Source organism: Salvelinus sp. IW2-2015, linkage group LG36 (genome assembly GCF_002910315.2).
Source record: "Salvelinus sp. IW2-2015 linkage group LG36, ASM291031v2, whole genome shotgun sequence".
Lineage (NCBI taxonomy): Eukaryota > Metazoa > Chordata > Actinopteri > Salmoniformes > Salmonidae > Salvelinus > Salvelinus sp. IW2-2015.
The window spans coordinates 12,277,723-12,293,069 of NC_036875.1; the positions used below are offsets into that span (position 1 = coordinate 12,277,723).

General features: G+C 41.3%; 2 protein-coding genes across 3 annotated transcripts; one reads left to right on the forward strand and one right to left on the reverse strand.

Annotated features, from left to right (window-relative positions):
• Positions 1-260: 260 nt before the first annotated feature.
• cir1 (corepressor interacting with RBPJ, CIR1) lies at positions 261-9,496 on the reverse strand. Of its 2 annotated transcripts, XM_023981189.2 has the most exons (10): positions 9,152-9,496; positions 7,474-7,568; positions 7,154-7,227; positions 7,016-7,029; positions 5,734-5,786; positions 5,594-5,642; positions 4,295-4,412; positions 3,213-3,319; positions 1,301-1,386; positions 261-1,162 (listed from the first exon to the last, which is right to left on the reverse strand). In XM_023981189.2, exons 1-10 carry the CDS (start codon positions 9,221-9,223, stop codon positions 436-438), a joined length of 1,395 nt encoding a protein of 464 aa, XP_023836957.1. In that variant the 5' UTR covers positions 9,224-9,496; the 3' UTR covers positions 261-435. The 2 variants fall into 2 exon arrangements, with proteins under 2 accessions (XP_023836957.1, XP_070293663.1); XM_070437562.1 differs by lacking the exon at positions 7,016-7,029 and having other exon boundaries at positions 5,734-5,782; positions 7,136-7,227.
• A 72-nt stretch (positions 9,497-9,568) lies between these two features.
• On the forward strand, positions 9,569-15,253 carry scrn3 (secernin 3). Its single transcript, XM_023981193.2, has 8 exons — positions 9,569-9,750; positions 12,924-13,080; positions 13,214-13,395; positions 13,571-13,770; positions 13,866-14,078; positions 14,433-14,595; positions 14,682-14,862; positions 14,945-15,253. Exons 2-8 carry the CDS (start codon positions 12,925-12,927, stop codon positions 15,104-15,106), a joined length of 1,257 nt encoding a protein of 418 aa, XP_023836961.1. The 5' UTR covers positions 9,569-9,750; position 12,924; the 3' UTR covers positions 15,107-15,253.
• The last annotated feature ends 94 nt before the right edge of the window (positions 15,254-15,347 follow it).

Below are 15,347 nucleotides of genomic sequence, written 5' to 3' on the forward strand. Positions count from 1 at the left end.
GGGTTATTACACTTTCACCAAACCAAAATATTTTCATTTCGATTTGCTATAATATTCTTTTAGTATTTTGAAGAGTTATCGGGAATAAAATGACAACCATGACAACAAATATTTCTGTGGTTCAAGTTATTTTACATCTACTGCTGCCCTCTAGTGGAGAAAAATAAKAAAATTTGAGGGCCTGCGCTCTCATGATGCTGTAGCAGTCAAATAGCAGGTAACATCAAAACATGACCAATACTGTGCAGGCTACTAAAACGTTGGTTTCTATGTGTTGTTTAATGTTTAATAAAATAAGGAAAAAAAATACATTTTACAGTAGCATCATAAAACATTACACGTTCGTGTCAAAAAAATATTCACTTTGTTTAGGCCAGCAAAATAAACAGGTATGCCATTACTGTTCCACTTTGTAAGATTGTCTACTCTCACAGTTTAGCGCTTTCTCTCAGCTCTATCTCGGCTTCTGTCTCTTTTCTCCCTCCCTCTGCCCGTACTCCTGCTCCTCCCTGCTCCTCCCCTCTCTCTCTCGTGGCTTCTACTCCCCTCTTTTGCTGCTTTATCCTCCGCTCCATCTCTGCTCCTATTCCTCTCTCGTCTACTTTTCCCCTCATCCTTACGTTGAACCTTGTCTTTACCTCTCTCCCTGTCTCTCTCCCTGTCTCTCTCACTGCTCCTGCTTCTTTCTGGGCCAGGCTGGGAGCTGCTGCTGGTTCTCTGCCTCTCCCTGCTGTCGTGTCTGTGTCTCTCCTGACGTTCTTCCACCCTCATCTTTCTCTCTGGACTGTACTTTCGGCCCTCGCTCCTGCCTGGCTCAGCCCTCGTTTGTTTCTTCTCTCTGGTATCGTCTTTGTGCCGTTTCTGTCTGGAGGTTGGGCTCCGTGACCTGCTCCTGTGAGAGGCGGCCTTGGTCTTACTGTTGACTAGTCCCTCACTCTTCGTGTTATCACAACAGGAGTCCTTTCTCTTGTCCTTCTTCTTCTTTTTCTTCTGGCTCTTAGAGTTGCTGTCAGAGTCTGAGTCACTGTCACCATCACTGCTGCTGCTACTGTCACTGGAGCTATCACTATCATGCTTCTTCTGCTTTCCTTTACTCTTCTTCTTCTGCTTTTTGCCCTTCTTGTCTTTCTTCTTCTCCTTCTTTTCTAGACGATCCAGTTTCCTTAAAAAAAAAAAAAAGACAATATAGGTTAGTAAATCACGTTTACTTTTATTTTTGAATTAATCATCCTTTGTCTTATTTTACAATGAGCATACTTACATCCCAAACAACTAAATCTATGAATGAATGCTCTCCTACCTGAGGAGCTTCTCTTTCTGTTTAGTAGTCAACGACTTCAGGAATTCAACCTCAGGATCCTCCTCTTCTTCACTGGCGACATACTCCTATAGCAGAAAAACAATGAACAATATAAGTCAAACACAATTCAAGATAATTAAAGAGCAAATACTAACTAAACGTGCATATAATTTAATGTAGAAGAGATGTCACAAATGGTTAGAGGAAGCAAGTAAGACAAGAATAACATCTGCTGAACAAAAATACAAATGCAACAATTTCAAAGATTTTTACTGAGTTACAGTTCATATAAGGAAAAAAATCTGTCAATTGAAATAAATTCATTAGGCCCTAATCTACAGATTTCACATGACTAGGAATACAGATATGCATGTATTGGTCACAGATAGGGGCGTGGATCAGAAAACCAGTCAGTATCTGGGGTGATCACCATTTGCCTCATGCAGCACGACACACCTCCTTCRYATTGAGTTGATCAGGCTGTTGATTGTGGCCTCTGGAATGTTGTCCCACTCCTCTACAATGGCTGTGTGAAGTTGCTGGATATTGTCAAGAACGCCGTCGTACACGACGATCCAGAGCATCCCAAACATGCTCAATGGTTGACAAGTCTGTTGAGTATGCAGGCCATGGAAGAACTGGGGCATTTTCAGCTTCTAGGATTCATGTACAGATCCTGCGACATGGGGCCGTGCATTATCATGCTGCAACATGAGGTGATGGCGGCAGATTAATGGCACGACAATGGGCCTCARGATCATCACGGTATCTCTGTGCATTGAAATTGCCATCAATAAAATGCAATTGTGTTCGTTGTCAAGGGCWTAAGCCTGCCCACACAATAACCCCACCATGGGGCACTCTGTTCACAACGTTGACATCAGCAAACYGCTCACCCACATGATGCCATACATGCTGTCTGCCATCTGGCCGGTACAGTTGAAACCGSGATTCATCCGTGAAAAGCATACTTCTCCAGCRTACCACTGGCCATCGAAGGTGAGCATTTGCCCACTGAAGTCGGTTACGATGCCGAACTGCAGTCAGGTCAAGACCCTGGTGAGGACGACGAGAACGCAAATGAGCTTCCCCGAGAYGGTTTCTGACAGTTTGTGCTGAACGTCTTTGGTTGTGCAAACCCACAGTTTCATCAGCTGTCCGGGTCGCTGGTCTCAGACGATCCCACAGGTGAAGAAGATGGATGTGGAAGCCCTGGGCCGGCATGGTTACACGTGGTCTGCGGTTGTGAGGCCGGTTATACGTACGGTCAAATTCTCTTAAACGATGCTGAGGCGACTAATGGTAGAGAAATTAACAATTTCTGGCAACAGCTCTGGTGGACATTCCTGCAGTCAGCATTCCAATTGTACACTCCCTYAAAACTTGAGACATCTGTGGCATTGTGTTGTGTGACAAAACTGCACATTTTAGCGTGGTCTTTTATTATCCCCAGCACAAGGTRCACCTGTGTAATGATCATTTAATCAGCTTCTGATATGCCACGCCTGTCAGGTGAATGGATTATCTTGGCAAAGGCAAATTTCTCACTAACAGGGATGTAAATAAATTTGTGCTCAACATTTGAGAGAAATAAGCTTGTAGTGCGTATGGAAAATTTCTGGGATATTTTATTTCAGCTCATGAAACATGGGACCAACACTTTACATGTTGCGTTTATATTTTTGTTCAGTGTATATACCACCGCATCTTGTGTTGCAAACAATTTCCACAGTTAGTCAATTGGTCACATGTGATGAGACTAACGTTAAACTTGAAGCAACTGGAATAGTGCTGTGGTTTGGTTTACTCTGATAATTGGGCAGTTTGCAGCAATCACATTTAGACCAGGGATTTGCCATGGATATTGTTGKTGTTTTTCTTCAGGGGGAGAAGAGGAACAGAAGAAGATTACCTGCGATGGATCACAAACAGTAGAATTTCTCCCAAGGACACATTTCTTCAGGGCAAATCCACTGTTCCGCATCTCCGCCATTAACTCAGAGGGGTGCATTGAYGGACCTGTTAGCACAAATCACAGCCTCAAAGTCCCATTGATGTCTGACCGCATCCACCACTGCCTCCACAGTRGGGAATTCAGGGGTGGCTTTGTTAACAGAAAGGGATACCAAATCAACTCACTCGTCTTCTGGTGGAGCAAATCATACAATATCATTCYCCCAAAGCAGTGGTTAGGGGAATCAGAATACTTTCATTTTTCTCCCAGCACAGGAGGGGCTCCATTATGGCCTACACGATCAACGCCATTCACAGGACTGTCCCACTGTAAACATTACTTTACTAATCCACTTCCTGATTGTAGCAGTCAGAATCAACTCCACAGGACACCAGGAACGATGGCAACTACTGCTACAGACTAGAGCTGGGTGATATTTACAAAAATCCACATTGCAATAAACTGCCTGAATTGATACGATAACAAATAGAACGATAAGTTTATAACAATGTGCACCACAGATTTTAAAATGATCATTTAAACTACTACTACTAGTAGTATAGTTGTAGCCATCAGTTGTCCTATAAAAATAAAAAAAGAAATCACCCATATTAGCAAACGTATTTCATTTCAAACTTCACATTTCTCTATATAGGCTACTTATCATAATGAACAAAATCAGCAAAATGCCTGCGGTAAGTATTTGGTATCGATAATTCAGTTTATTGTCCCAGCTCTAGTATAGACTTTTTACAAATATACAATGTAATAGTGAATAATATTATATTGGACAAATTATTACAGAATTTTTTGTGCGCCATAGGTGCATCATACATCGATAACAAGTTCTTTATTCAAATTATTTCAAAGGAATTGGTGACGAAAATATAATTTTGTCGTTGAGACAATATGAATACAAATATTTATTTTTTTATAAACCATTACGTCTGTGAAATACTATTCATAATTACCAGCCGGCTAACTTTTTTTTACCTCTACTTATCCTGATAGGTCAATTAAAACCAGATTGTTATTTGTACCTGCTTCCTCTGTGGGTGCAGCGCTGGCATTGATCCCAGACAGGCCGAAGAGAGGACACTCTCTGTCTGTATTCACATGGCCCCATTTGTGACACTTGATGCATCTCACGTTGCGAACCTGAGAATCACAGGTGATTAGACTCAACTTACATCCATTCATTCCATCACTCATATTACCTCCAATAGGACCTGCTACGCAGGTATGCATGACGTAACGTAAATAAACACATTGTAATCCTGAGTTCAACATTAYCCTTCTCCTTTAGCGCCACCAAGTGTCAAATTCCAACACGTTTGTTAACAGAAGAGTATTTAGCGCTGACGATGATATTAAAAGAGCAGATTGTTATCAATAGGTAAGTCATTTGAGTTAAATCAAACATAAAATGGGCACATTATTAATCTATTAAAAARGGTTCACACACACACACAACCAGTCAAAAGTTGGGACACCTACTCATTCCACGCCTTTATTTTTTTWAAACTATTTTCTACATTGTAGAATAATAGGGAAGACATCAAAACTATGAAATAACACATATGGAATCATGTGGTAAMCAAAAAAAGTGTTAAACAAATGTTATAATTCAGAATCTTCAAAGTAGCCACCCTTTGCCTTGACAGCTTTGCACACTCTTGGCATTTTCTCAAACAGCTTCATGAGGTAGTCACCTGGAATGCATTTCAATTAACAGGTGTGCTTTCTTAAAAGTTAATTTGTGGAATTTATTTTCTTCTTATTGCATTTGAGCCAATCAGTTGTGTTGTGACAAGGTAGGGATGGTATACAGAAGATGGCACTATTTGGTAAAAGACCAAGTCCATATTATGGCAAGAACAGCTCAAATAAGCAAAGAGAAACGACAGTCCATCATTACTTTAAGACATGAAGGTCAGTCAATACGGAAAATTTCAAGAACTTTGAAAGTTTCTTCAAGTGCAGYCGTAAAAACCATCAAGCACTATGATGAAACCGGCTCTCATGAGGACCGCCACAGGAAAGGAAGACCCAGAGTTACCTCTGCTGCAGAGGATGAGTTCAACAGAGTTAACTGCAGATCAGATTGCAGCCCAAATAAATGCTTCACAGAGTTCAAGTAACAGACATCGCAACATCAACTGTTCAGAGGAGACTGCGTGAAATATTGATTTGTTTAACACTTTTTTTGGTTACTACATGATTCCATAGTTTTGATGTCTTGTTCACTATTATTCTACAATGTAGAAAAAAGTCAAAATAAAGAAAAACCCTTGAATGAGTAGGTGTTCTAAAACTTTTGAACGGTAGTGTATATTCACCTGAATTCCAAATGGTTGATCCCTAATAGCCATGTCATCCTTGGCATACCTAAAAAGATGAAAGAGAAAGTATAAACAAATATACATTTAAACTCAAGTCATCTAAATGTTTGTACTGATCAACACAATTACCGACTTACTTCTCTCGAGGGGCCGTCTTTTGCCACTCAAACTTGTATTCTGATTCACCTTCCTATAAGAGAAGATACAACGTATATAACTTTAATAATRCTAACATATCTTGCATCACTYATCTCWTATGTATWTACTGTATTTGATACCATCTATTGCATYTTGCTTATGGCGCTCTGTCATTGCTCATCCATATATTTATATGTACATATTCCTTTACTTAGATGTGTGTATTCGGCAGTTGTGGAATTGTTAATTACATGTTAGATATTGCTGCACTGTTGGAACTAKAAGCAAAAGCATTTTGCCACACTCGCATTAACATCTGCTAACCATGTGTATGTGACCAATAAAATGTGATTTGAATAATAAACCAACACATGCCTTTAAAATCTACAACATTTACCAGAGTATAAATGAACACAAATCTAAACACAACATGGAACAATTTCAAAGATTTTACTAAGTTACAGTTCATAGAAGGAAATCAGTCAATTGTAATRAATTCATTAGGCCCTAATCYATGGATTTCACATGACTGGGCAGGGGCGCAGCCATGGGTGGACTTGGGAGGGCATGGGCCCACCCACTGGGGAGCCAGGTCCACCCACTGGGGWRCCAGATCCAGCCAATCAGAAWGAGTTTTTCCCCACAAAAGGGCTTTATTACAGAAAGAAATACTCCTGAGCRCMCCCCCCCCCCCCCCCCAGGTGAAGAAGCCAGATGTGGAGGTCCTGGGCTGGAGTGCTTACACGTGGTGCGGTTGTGATGCCGAYTGGATGTACTGCCATATTATCTAAAACAACGTTGGAGGCGGCTTATGGTAGAGAAATTAACATTCAATTCTCTGGCAACAGCTCTGGTGGACATTCCTGCAGTCAGCATGCCAATCGCACACTACCTCAACTTGAGACATCTGTGGCATTGTGTTGTCTGAGAAAACKGCACATTTTAGAGTGGCCTTTTATTGTCCCTAGCACAAGGTGCACTTGTGTAATGMTCATGCTGTTTAATAAGCTTMTTGATATGCCACACTAGTCAGGTGTATGGATTATCTTGGCAAATGAGAAATGYTCACTAACAGAGATGTAAAACAAATTTGTGCACAAAATTTGGTGTATAAAAATTATTTTTGTGCATATGAAAAAATTTGGGGATCTTTTATTTCAGCTCATGAAAAATGAGACCAACGCTTTACATGTTGTTTATATTTTTGTTCAGTGTATTAATGCTTTCTTAGAGAAGTCTAAGCCTCTGAACAAGAGGGGATTTTAAACATGAGGTGCTTACCTCTTTGGTCTCTTCTTCTCAGTAGAGTGGAGAGTGCATGAGAAAGGAGAGCACAGATCAGTGGAAAGTCATATGGTTTGTTTAGTATGGTGAAAAAATGCACATCTAAAGAAGCAGAACCAGGATTGATGTAGTTACCTTTGTCTGCCCCAGGTGGAGCTTCATACATGAAGTTGAGACCATTTTTCACACGATCATCCCCCATCAACAGTCTAAGGAGAAAGGTTTTAACAGCCAAAACGTCAGACAACGGGTTTCAATCTTATGTGATCAATTAGAGCTGTGATTTTACACAAGACAAAATKTAGGTATACAGTTATATGACAAGTACMCCAACTTCCAGTGGTTAAATAATGMGAGACTTATAAGAMGTCCTATGTAAAGGCATAGCATAATTGAGATCCAAGTATCTGGATCATGTTGTGCTGCCACAGATCCTCGGAATATCTGTAACCCACCTGTTGTTGTAGGTGTCTTGTTCTTTTAGGTAAGAATTCATGAGGTCCTCCTGCTTCTTCTTCTCGAATGTTAATTTCTGCTCTGCTATCCATACCTGTACAATGGTAAAATGGATAACATTGAGAATAGCCAAATCATATTTGTATCCTAGTATATGTACTGTATCTATGGRACATAGCTAGCTAGCCATCTTTCTGAATGTTACATAACGTAGTTAGCTAGCTAATGTGCTAGTCAACAACTGTTGTTAGCCCACAGGTGGTGAAGGTAGGAAACATTTCCACTTCGCTGATCCTCAATACTGGGGCCCCACAAGGGTGTGTGCTCAGCCCCCTCATGTACTCCCTTTTCACCCATGACTGCGTGGCCATGCACGCCTCCAACTCAATCATCAAGTTTGCAGACGACACAACAGTAGTGGGCTTGATTATCAACAACGATGAGACAGCCTACAGGGAGGAGGTGGGGGCACTCGGAGTGTGGTGTCARGAAAATAAACTCTCACTCAACATCAACAAAACAAAGGAGATGATTGTGGACTTCAGGAAACAGCAGAGGGAGCACCTCCCTATCCACATCGACAGGACAGCAGTGGAGAAGGTAGAATGTTAAGTTCCTCTGCATACATATCACAGACAAACTGAAATGGTCCACCCACACAGACAGTGTGGTGAAGAAGGCGCAACAGCGCCTCTTCAACCTCAGGAGGCTGAAGAAATTTGGCTTGTCACCTAAAACCCTCAATCTTTTACAGATGCACAATTGAGAGCATCCTGTCGGGCTGTATCGGCTCTCCAGAGGGTGGTGCGGTCTGCGCAAMGCATCACCGGGGGCAAACTACCTGCCYTCCAGGACACCTACAGCACCCAATGTCACAGGAAAGCCAAAAATATCAAAAGGACAACAACCACCCGAGCCACTGCCTGTTCACCCCGCTACCATCCAGAAGGCAAGGTCAGTACARGTGCAACAAAGATGGGACCGAGAGACTGAAAAACAGTTTCTATCTCAAGGCCATCAGACTGTTAAACAGCCATCACTAACACAGAGAGGCTGCTGCCTACATACAGACTCAAAATCATTGGCCACTTTAACAAATGGATCATTAGTCACTTTAATAATGCCACTGTAATAATGTTTACATATCTTACATACTCATCTCATGTTAATACTGTATTTTATACCATCTATTGCATCTTGCCTATGCTGCTCGGTCATTGCTAATCCATATATTTATATGTACATATTCTTATTCCATCCCTTTAGATTTGTGTGTATTAGGTAGTTGTGGAATTGTTAGATTACTTGTTAGATATTACTGCATTGTCGGTACTAGAWGCACAAGCATTTCGCTACACTCGCATTAACATATGCTAACCATGTGTATGTGACCAATAACGTACAATTTGATTTGTTAGCTAGCTAGCTTCATACTGGCTTGCCAATGTTAGCTGACTGATTTAACGAACATATACGCCTATAATAGCTAGCTAGGGATCATTCTTCTCATAACTAAATTACATCTAGAGGTGATACGTTCAAATTGGAAATACATTTTCTTCAGCTAGCTAGATAACTGTTAGCTGGCTAAATCCAAATTAGGTTATATGCGTCAGTTAGCTAACCAAGCTAGTTACTTCCTGGTGAGCAAATCTATACCAAAGATTTGCCACTTACCTTTTTTATATTTGACTTAGATGCAGGGTGAAAATCTTTCTTGCACATAAAATTAGCAAAAGACTTCCCCATGATTGAAGAATATTAGTTAGCTAGCTAGCTAGGGGATTAAATGCGAAATGTTGTCAAACTCGTTCTGACAAAAACAAAACTGTCGTTACTAGTTACCACAGCCACAAAGTGATAAACCCCGCATATTTGTAGAATTTATTMTTCTTAAAATGTGATTTAAACTTAACGTTAACCCTAATATTAACCCCCCTGTTGATCTTATGCCTAACCATAAATTAACACCAAAAAGCTCATTTTTGTTTTCATTAATTTTTACGATAAAACCAATTTGTGGCTGTGGTAACTAGTGGAAACACCCAAAACAAGGTCATTAAAATCTTCTTCCGAGTCAGCTCTCTGCGTGCGTGACCTCTGACGTACAGTGAGGCAGTCACAACATTCATTGTGCGCACTTGTGAAATCTKGTAAAGATTGAAATAAAAGTGAAAGTAAGGACGAAAGTTTATAGTTTAATGAATCAGGGGGACACGTACAAAAATTAAGTTGTCGGCTACAATKTGTGATCCGGTACTTGGCTGCGGTRACAGGTAATGTTAACATGCCTAGCTGAAATCAGCAGATTATTTCAGATGGTACATTAGACAGGCAATGTCCAGTGCATGTTCAAGTGCTTTGTTTGTGTGTTCATGTWGTAAAATCATCAACCATTTCTGTGTATTTTATCATAGTGTGTTCTTTGTAAATAGCCTTCTGTCACAGTAGCTTCCCACTGGGCACAAACTGGTTGAATCAGTTATCTCAACGGAATTTGTCAACGTATTGTGACGTGGAATCTAAATGTCATTAATGTAAACTGTTGTTTTGTGGGTGAAATTTCAACCACAGGATTATGTCATCATTTCAACACATTTTCAACATAGACACATATAAAATATGTTCAATTTGTACCTTTTAAACAACGTCAGATATTCAACATTATATCCACCGTTTTAGTGGGCAACACCTCCTACTGTAGATTGGAGAGTTGATCTACAAGTATGCTCTTTATTTAGTGATTGGGAAAAAAATCGATACAGTTACATATCCGCAATATTAATTTTGTGCTTGTTGCTTGTTGGCTGTACCTGCACCAAAACTCCAGTATTTTCCCCTTCATAGCTTGTTCTCCATCTTCTTTTTAAATAGGGAGTCAATTTGTTTTAAGCACTTTTATTTCCATGACTGATCTAAACTCGTTTTCTAGGGCTTTCTTGTCCCYCTGCAGCAGACATACTGTATAGTGAGCAATATGTTTGGAATAATGAATTGCAATAAAATCACAGTATCGAATCGCAATACATAAAGAATCGTGAGAATCCCAATACATATTGGCACCTACGTATCGTGATAATATCGTATCGTGAGGTCCCTGGCAATTCCCAACCCTAACTTTATTGGTATCTTTAAAGGGATACTTTAAATAAAGTTTGATTTGATTTAGTCCTATTCTTTAACTTTGATTCTTGGTTGAGATGGAGACGTGAATCCAACATATCAATTATTAATTTGTTGACAAACTGGAATTAAAGCCAAAGATACATCTCCTTCAAATGTTGAYATTTTGTTGCGTTTTCAACCAAACACAATTCAATTCCACTTTTGYAATACAGTAAATAGCCTATTTACTTGTCGACAAGTTAACAAATATATATTGGATTCATCTTTATATTTTATATTTAATCCCAGCCCCTKTCCCCGCAGGAGGCCATCATTGTAAATAAGAATATGTTCTTAACTGACTCCCCGCAGGAGGCCATCATTGTAAATAAGAATATGTTCTTAACTGACTTGTCTAGTTAAATAAAGGTTAAATACATTTTTAAAAATAAATAATTACATCTCCAACCAAACCAAAACTAAAAGTTAAATAATAAGTTTAAGCCAGTGGCTCAGTTTAAGCCAATGGCTCTATCCAAGCATTAGATACTCTTTAAATTATGATATTTGGCTGCATTGTCAACCAAACACAATTCAGTAATACTTTAGTAATACAGTTAAGGCTGTCTTCTAAACTAACGTGACAGTATTTATTCAAGCGTAAAATGAGTAACACATCCATGGCCACATTTTGAGGTTAGCCTACTGCAACTGACATTTAAACAGGTCAACATTTACAAGGCTGCAGGGCCAGACGGATTACCAGGACGTGTACTCCGAGCATGCGCTGACCAACTGGCAAGTGTCTTTACTGACATTTTCAACCTCTCCCTGTCTGAGTCTGTAATACCAACATGTTTCAAGCAGACCACCATAGTATTCTTGGGCACARGGACTAAGGTAACCTGCCTAAATGACTACCGACCTGTAGCACTCACGTCTGTAGCCATGAAATGCTTTGAAAGGCTGGTCATGACTCACATCAACACCATAATCCCAGAAACCCTAGACCAATTTGCATCCCGCACCAACAGATCCACAGATGATGCAATCTCTGTTGCACTCCACACTGCCCTTTCACACCTGGACAAAAGGAACACCTATATGAGAATGCTATTGATTGACAGCTCAGCGTTCAACACCATAGTGCCCTCAAAGCTCATGACGGGCCGCACCCAGGTGGTAAGGGTAGGTAACAACACATCCGCCACGCTGATCCTCAACACGTGGGCCACTCAGGGGTGCGTGCTCAGTCTCCTCCTGTACTCCCTRTTCACTCATGACTGCACGGCCAGGCACGACTCCAACACCATCATTAAGTTTGCTGATGACGCAACAGTAGACCTGATCACCGACAACGATGAGACAGCCTTATAGGGAGGAGGTCAGAGACCTGACCGTGTAGTGCATGGACAACAACCTCTCCCTCAACGTGATCAAGACAAAGGAGATGATTGTGGACTACAGGAAAAGGAGGACTGAGCACGCCCCCATTCTCATCGACGGGCCTRTAGTGGAGCAGGTTGAGARCTTCAAGTTCCTTGGCGTCCACATCACCAACAAACTAACATGGTCCAAGCACACCAAGACAGTCGTGAAGAGGGCACTACAAAACCTATTCCCCCTCAGGAGACTGAAAAGATTTGGCATGGGTCGTCAGATCCTCAAAAGGTTTTACAGCTGCACCATCGAGAGCATCCTGACGGGTTGCATCACTGCCTGGTATGGCAACTGCTCGGCCTCCGACCACAAGGCACTACAGAAGGTAGTGTGWACGGTCCAGTACATCACTGGGACCAAGCTTCCTGCCATCCGGGACCTCTATACCAGGCGGTGTCAAATTGTCAAAGACTCCAGCCACCCTAGTCATAGACTGTTCTCTCTGCTACCGCACGGCAAGCGGTACCGGAGCACCGAGTCTAGGTCCAAGAGGCTCCTAAATAGCTTCTACCCCCAAGCCATAATACTCCTGAACAGCTAATCAAATGGCTACCCAGACTACATTAAGTTGTATAAATAGAAAATATCTGACATTGCATTCCCATTTGAACTTTGTTGTGCTTTTAAATGGTTGAAAGCGCAGTGATAACACATTTAGATGACAAATAAACCAAAAATYGGACATTGTTTTTCCATTGGAATTTGTGCTTTTAGATGGTTGAAAGGATAGTTGTAACACATTGGGAATTCAACAAACTTCTGTCTTGTCTTTTTGAGTGGGTGAATAAATGTACAAATCTTATTGATCAACGTCTCAACCAAATATGACCAAAATGTCCAGGTTGAAATAACGTTATTTGCCCAGTGGGTTGGGTTTGGTTGYTGAATTCTTTCTGCCCACCAGAATGTACCCATCTTCCTGTGATACCTTTGTGGCTCTGCCCCCTGCCACCCAGGGACAGCGCATCGTCTTCGGAAAGAACTCCGACAGGCCCTGTGATGAGGTCCAGGAGGTGGTCTACTTCCCTGCAAGAGACTACAATGCAGGAGAAAAAGTTGAAGTAAGTCTTTAAGACCTCCTCTGTACATGTTTTCAACATGTATATTGTAGTGATGTGAAAATGTCACCTGTCTTACACTCAGTAGGTACACAATGACAGCTGTGTCCCCTTTCGGTCTTGCTCCTCGGACTAGTGCACGTACATCGAAATTGAGCAGGCAGCCCATACCAATGCGGTTGTGCTGAGCAGACCAGCCTGGTTGTGGGGGGCTGAGATGGGGGCTAACGAGCATCAGGTGTGCATCGGAAATGAGGCAGTTTGGGGCAGAGAGAGTGCTGAGGACGAGGAGGCCCTTCTTGGCATGGATTTTGTCAGGTGAATATCTGCCAGCTGATTCATACATCATACATATCTGTTCCTGTCTGTAGTTTGTCATTCTTCAACTAAGCATTGCTCAGGTATTTGTTAATTATTGCTTGTAAAATAAAAATGCATTGCACTGTAAAGCAAATAATGGGGACACATCAATGTGATGGATTTGTCTTTGCAGACTTGGTCTGGAGAGAGCAGAGACTGCTCAGAAGGCTGTGGATGTTATTGCTGAGCTGCTGGAGAAATATGGCCAGGGAGGAAAYTGCATGGAGGACCAGTCTGGCTTTACCTACCACAACAGCTTCCTCATCTCCGACAGRACTGAGGCCTGGGTGATGGAGACGTCTGGGAAGTACTGGGCAGCAGAGMAAGTGGGAGGTACATTTTAATAAGCTATCASTGTTTAAGTTTGCCCAACTTGTGAACTTGCAGAGCAATAACAGTTTTGAATGTTGTTTTTGATCCTCCTCTAGATGGATATCGTAATATCTCCAATCAGTACTCCATAACAACCAAGATAGACAAGGAACACCCTGGGATGAGGGAGTATGCCAAGAGCCATGGCTGGTGGGATGGGAAGGCCCCGTTCAGTTTTGCTGAGACATACTCTTTCATGACTACAGCCAGAATAGAGGCATCTAGCAGCAGATACTGCGAAGGACGGAACCTACTMGAGCGAAGTAAAGGTGAGTTAAGTGTGTAGATGAATGTAGGCAATTGCTTTAGGGATTAGTTGTTTGTGTCAAGTGTAGAGAAAAATGGGTTTGATCAGATTTGAATCAAAACTGAATAGTGAATCCATAGAGGACAGGGCTGTCCAACCCGTTTTTTTCTGGAGAGCTACCGACCTTTAGGTTTTCGCTCCATCACCAGTTGTAACTAASCYGATTCAACTTTCAACTAGCTAATTATTAGAATCATGTGCGCTAAATTAGGCTTGTAGTGAAAACCTACCGGACCATAGCTCTCCAGGAACAGGGTTTGAGAGCCCTGATATAGGATGACAAACCATTTACAATGAATTACTTTTGAATATTTAGGACACATCACAGCTGAGACAATGATGGAAATCCTGAGGGACAAGGAGAGTGGCATCAACATGGAGGGGATGTTCATGACAACAGGAAGCATGGTGTCTGTCGTACCAACAGACTCCACCCTGCCAGGGGTGCACTACATCACTGGAACACCTGACCCTGAGAGGTAGCCGGCCACCGCTCAACCTAGCCTTGTTCCAGCTGAAGCTTATGCAAATCGCTGTATATTAAGGGCCCTTTCTTWCCCAACAGGTCTGTTTTCAAACCTTTCATCTTTGTGAAAGACATTAAACAGTTGAAGCAAACTAGCTCTCCCTGTTATGGCCCTGATGACCCTGTGAAGAAGATACCTCGTTTCCAGAGCAAGCCAGATCGCAAACATCCACTGTTTATCAAACACGAGGTGGTGGCTGCAATCATTGACAGCACCAAGGTACAGAACTTTTCCTAATCTATACATCTTAACCCTTTAAGATTAAGCAAATATGTCTTAAATTTAGCATTTTATTTTTTAGGACAAAGGAAAGAAGATCCTGCAGAATATGAGAGAGTTAGAAAAGGAGAAGATGGCTGAGATGGAGAAACTTTTATCAAGTGGTATTGAAGACCCTACTTCAGTTGTGCACCTGTTTTCTACCTCAAGCCAGGAAGAACTGAGGGTGTACAGTAAAATTTAGTGGGATCTTTCATATTGGAATGACAAGGGGTTGTTTCAAGATCAAACCCCAGCATGCCCCACTATGCAATCATTTCACTACATTGTAACAGTAAATGGTMGTTTCATAAATTGCTGCTCATCAGTAAAAAGTATTAATACATCTGGATCATGATTACAGCCTGTCATTTTTCTTTAAAATCCTAGTTTTATATTTTAAAACATTCAACCAAACAGTAATASTAGAGCAGTTGAGGAGAGAG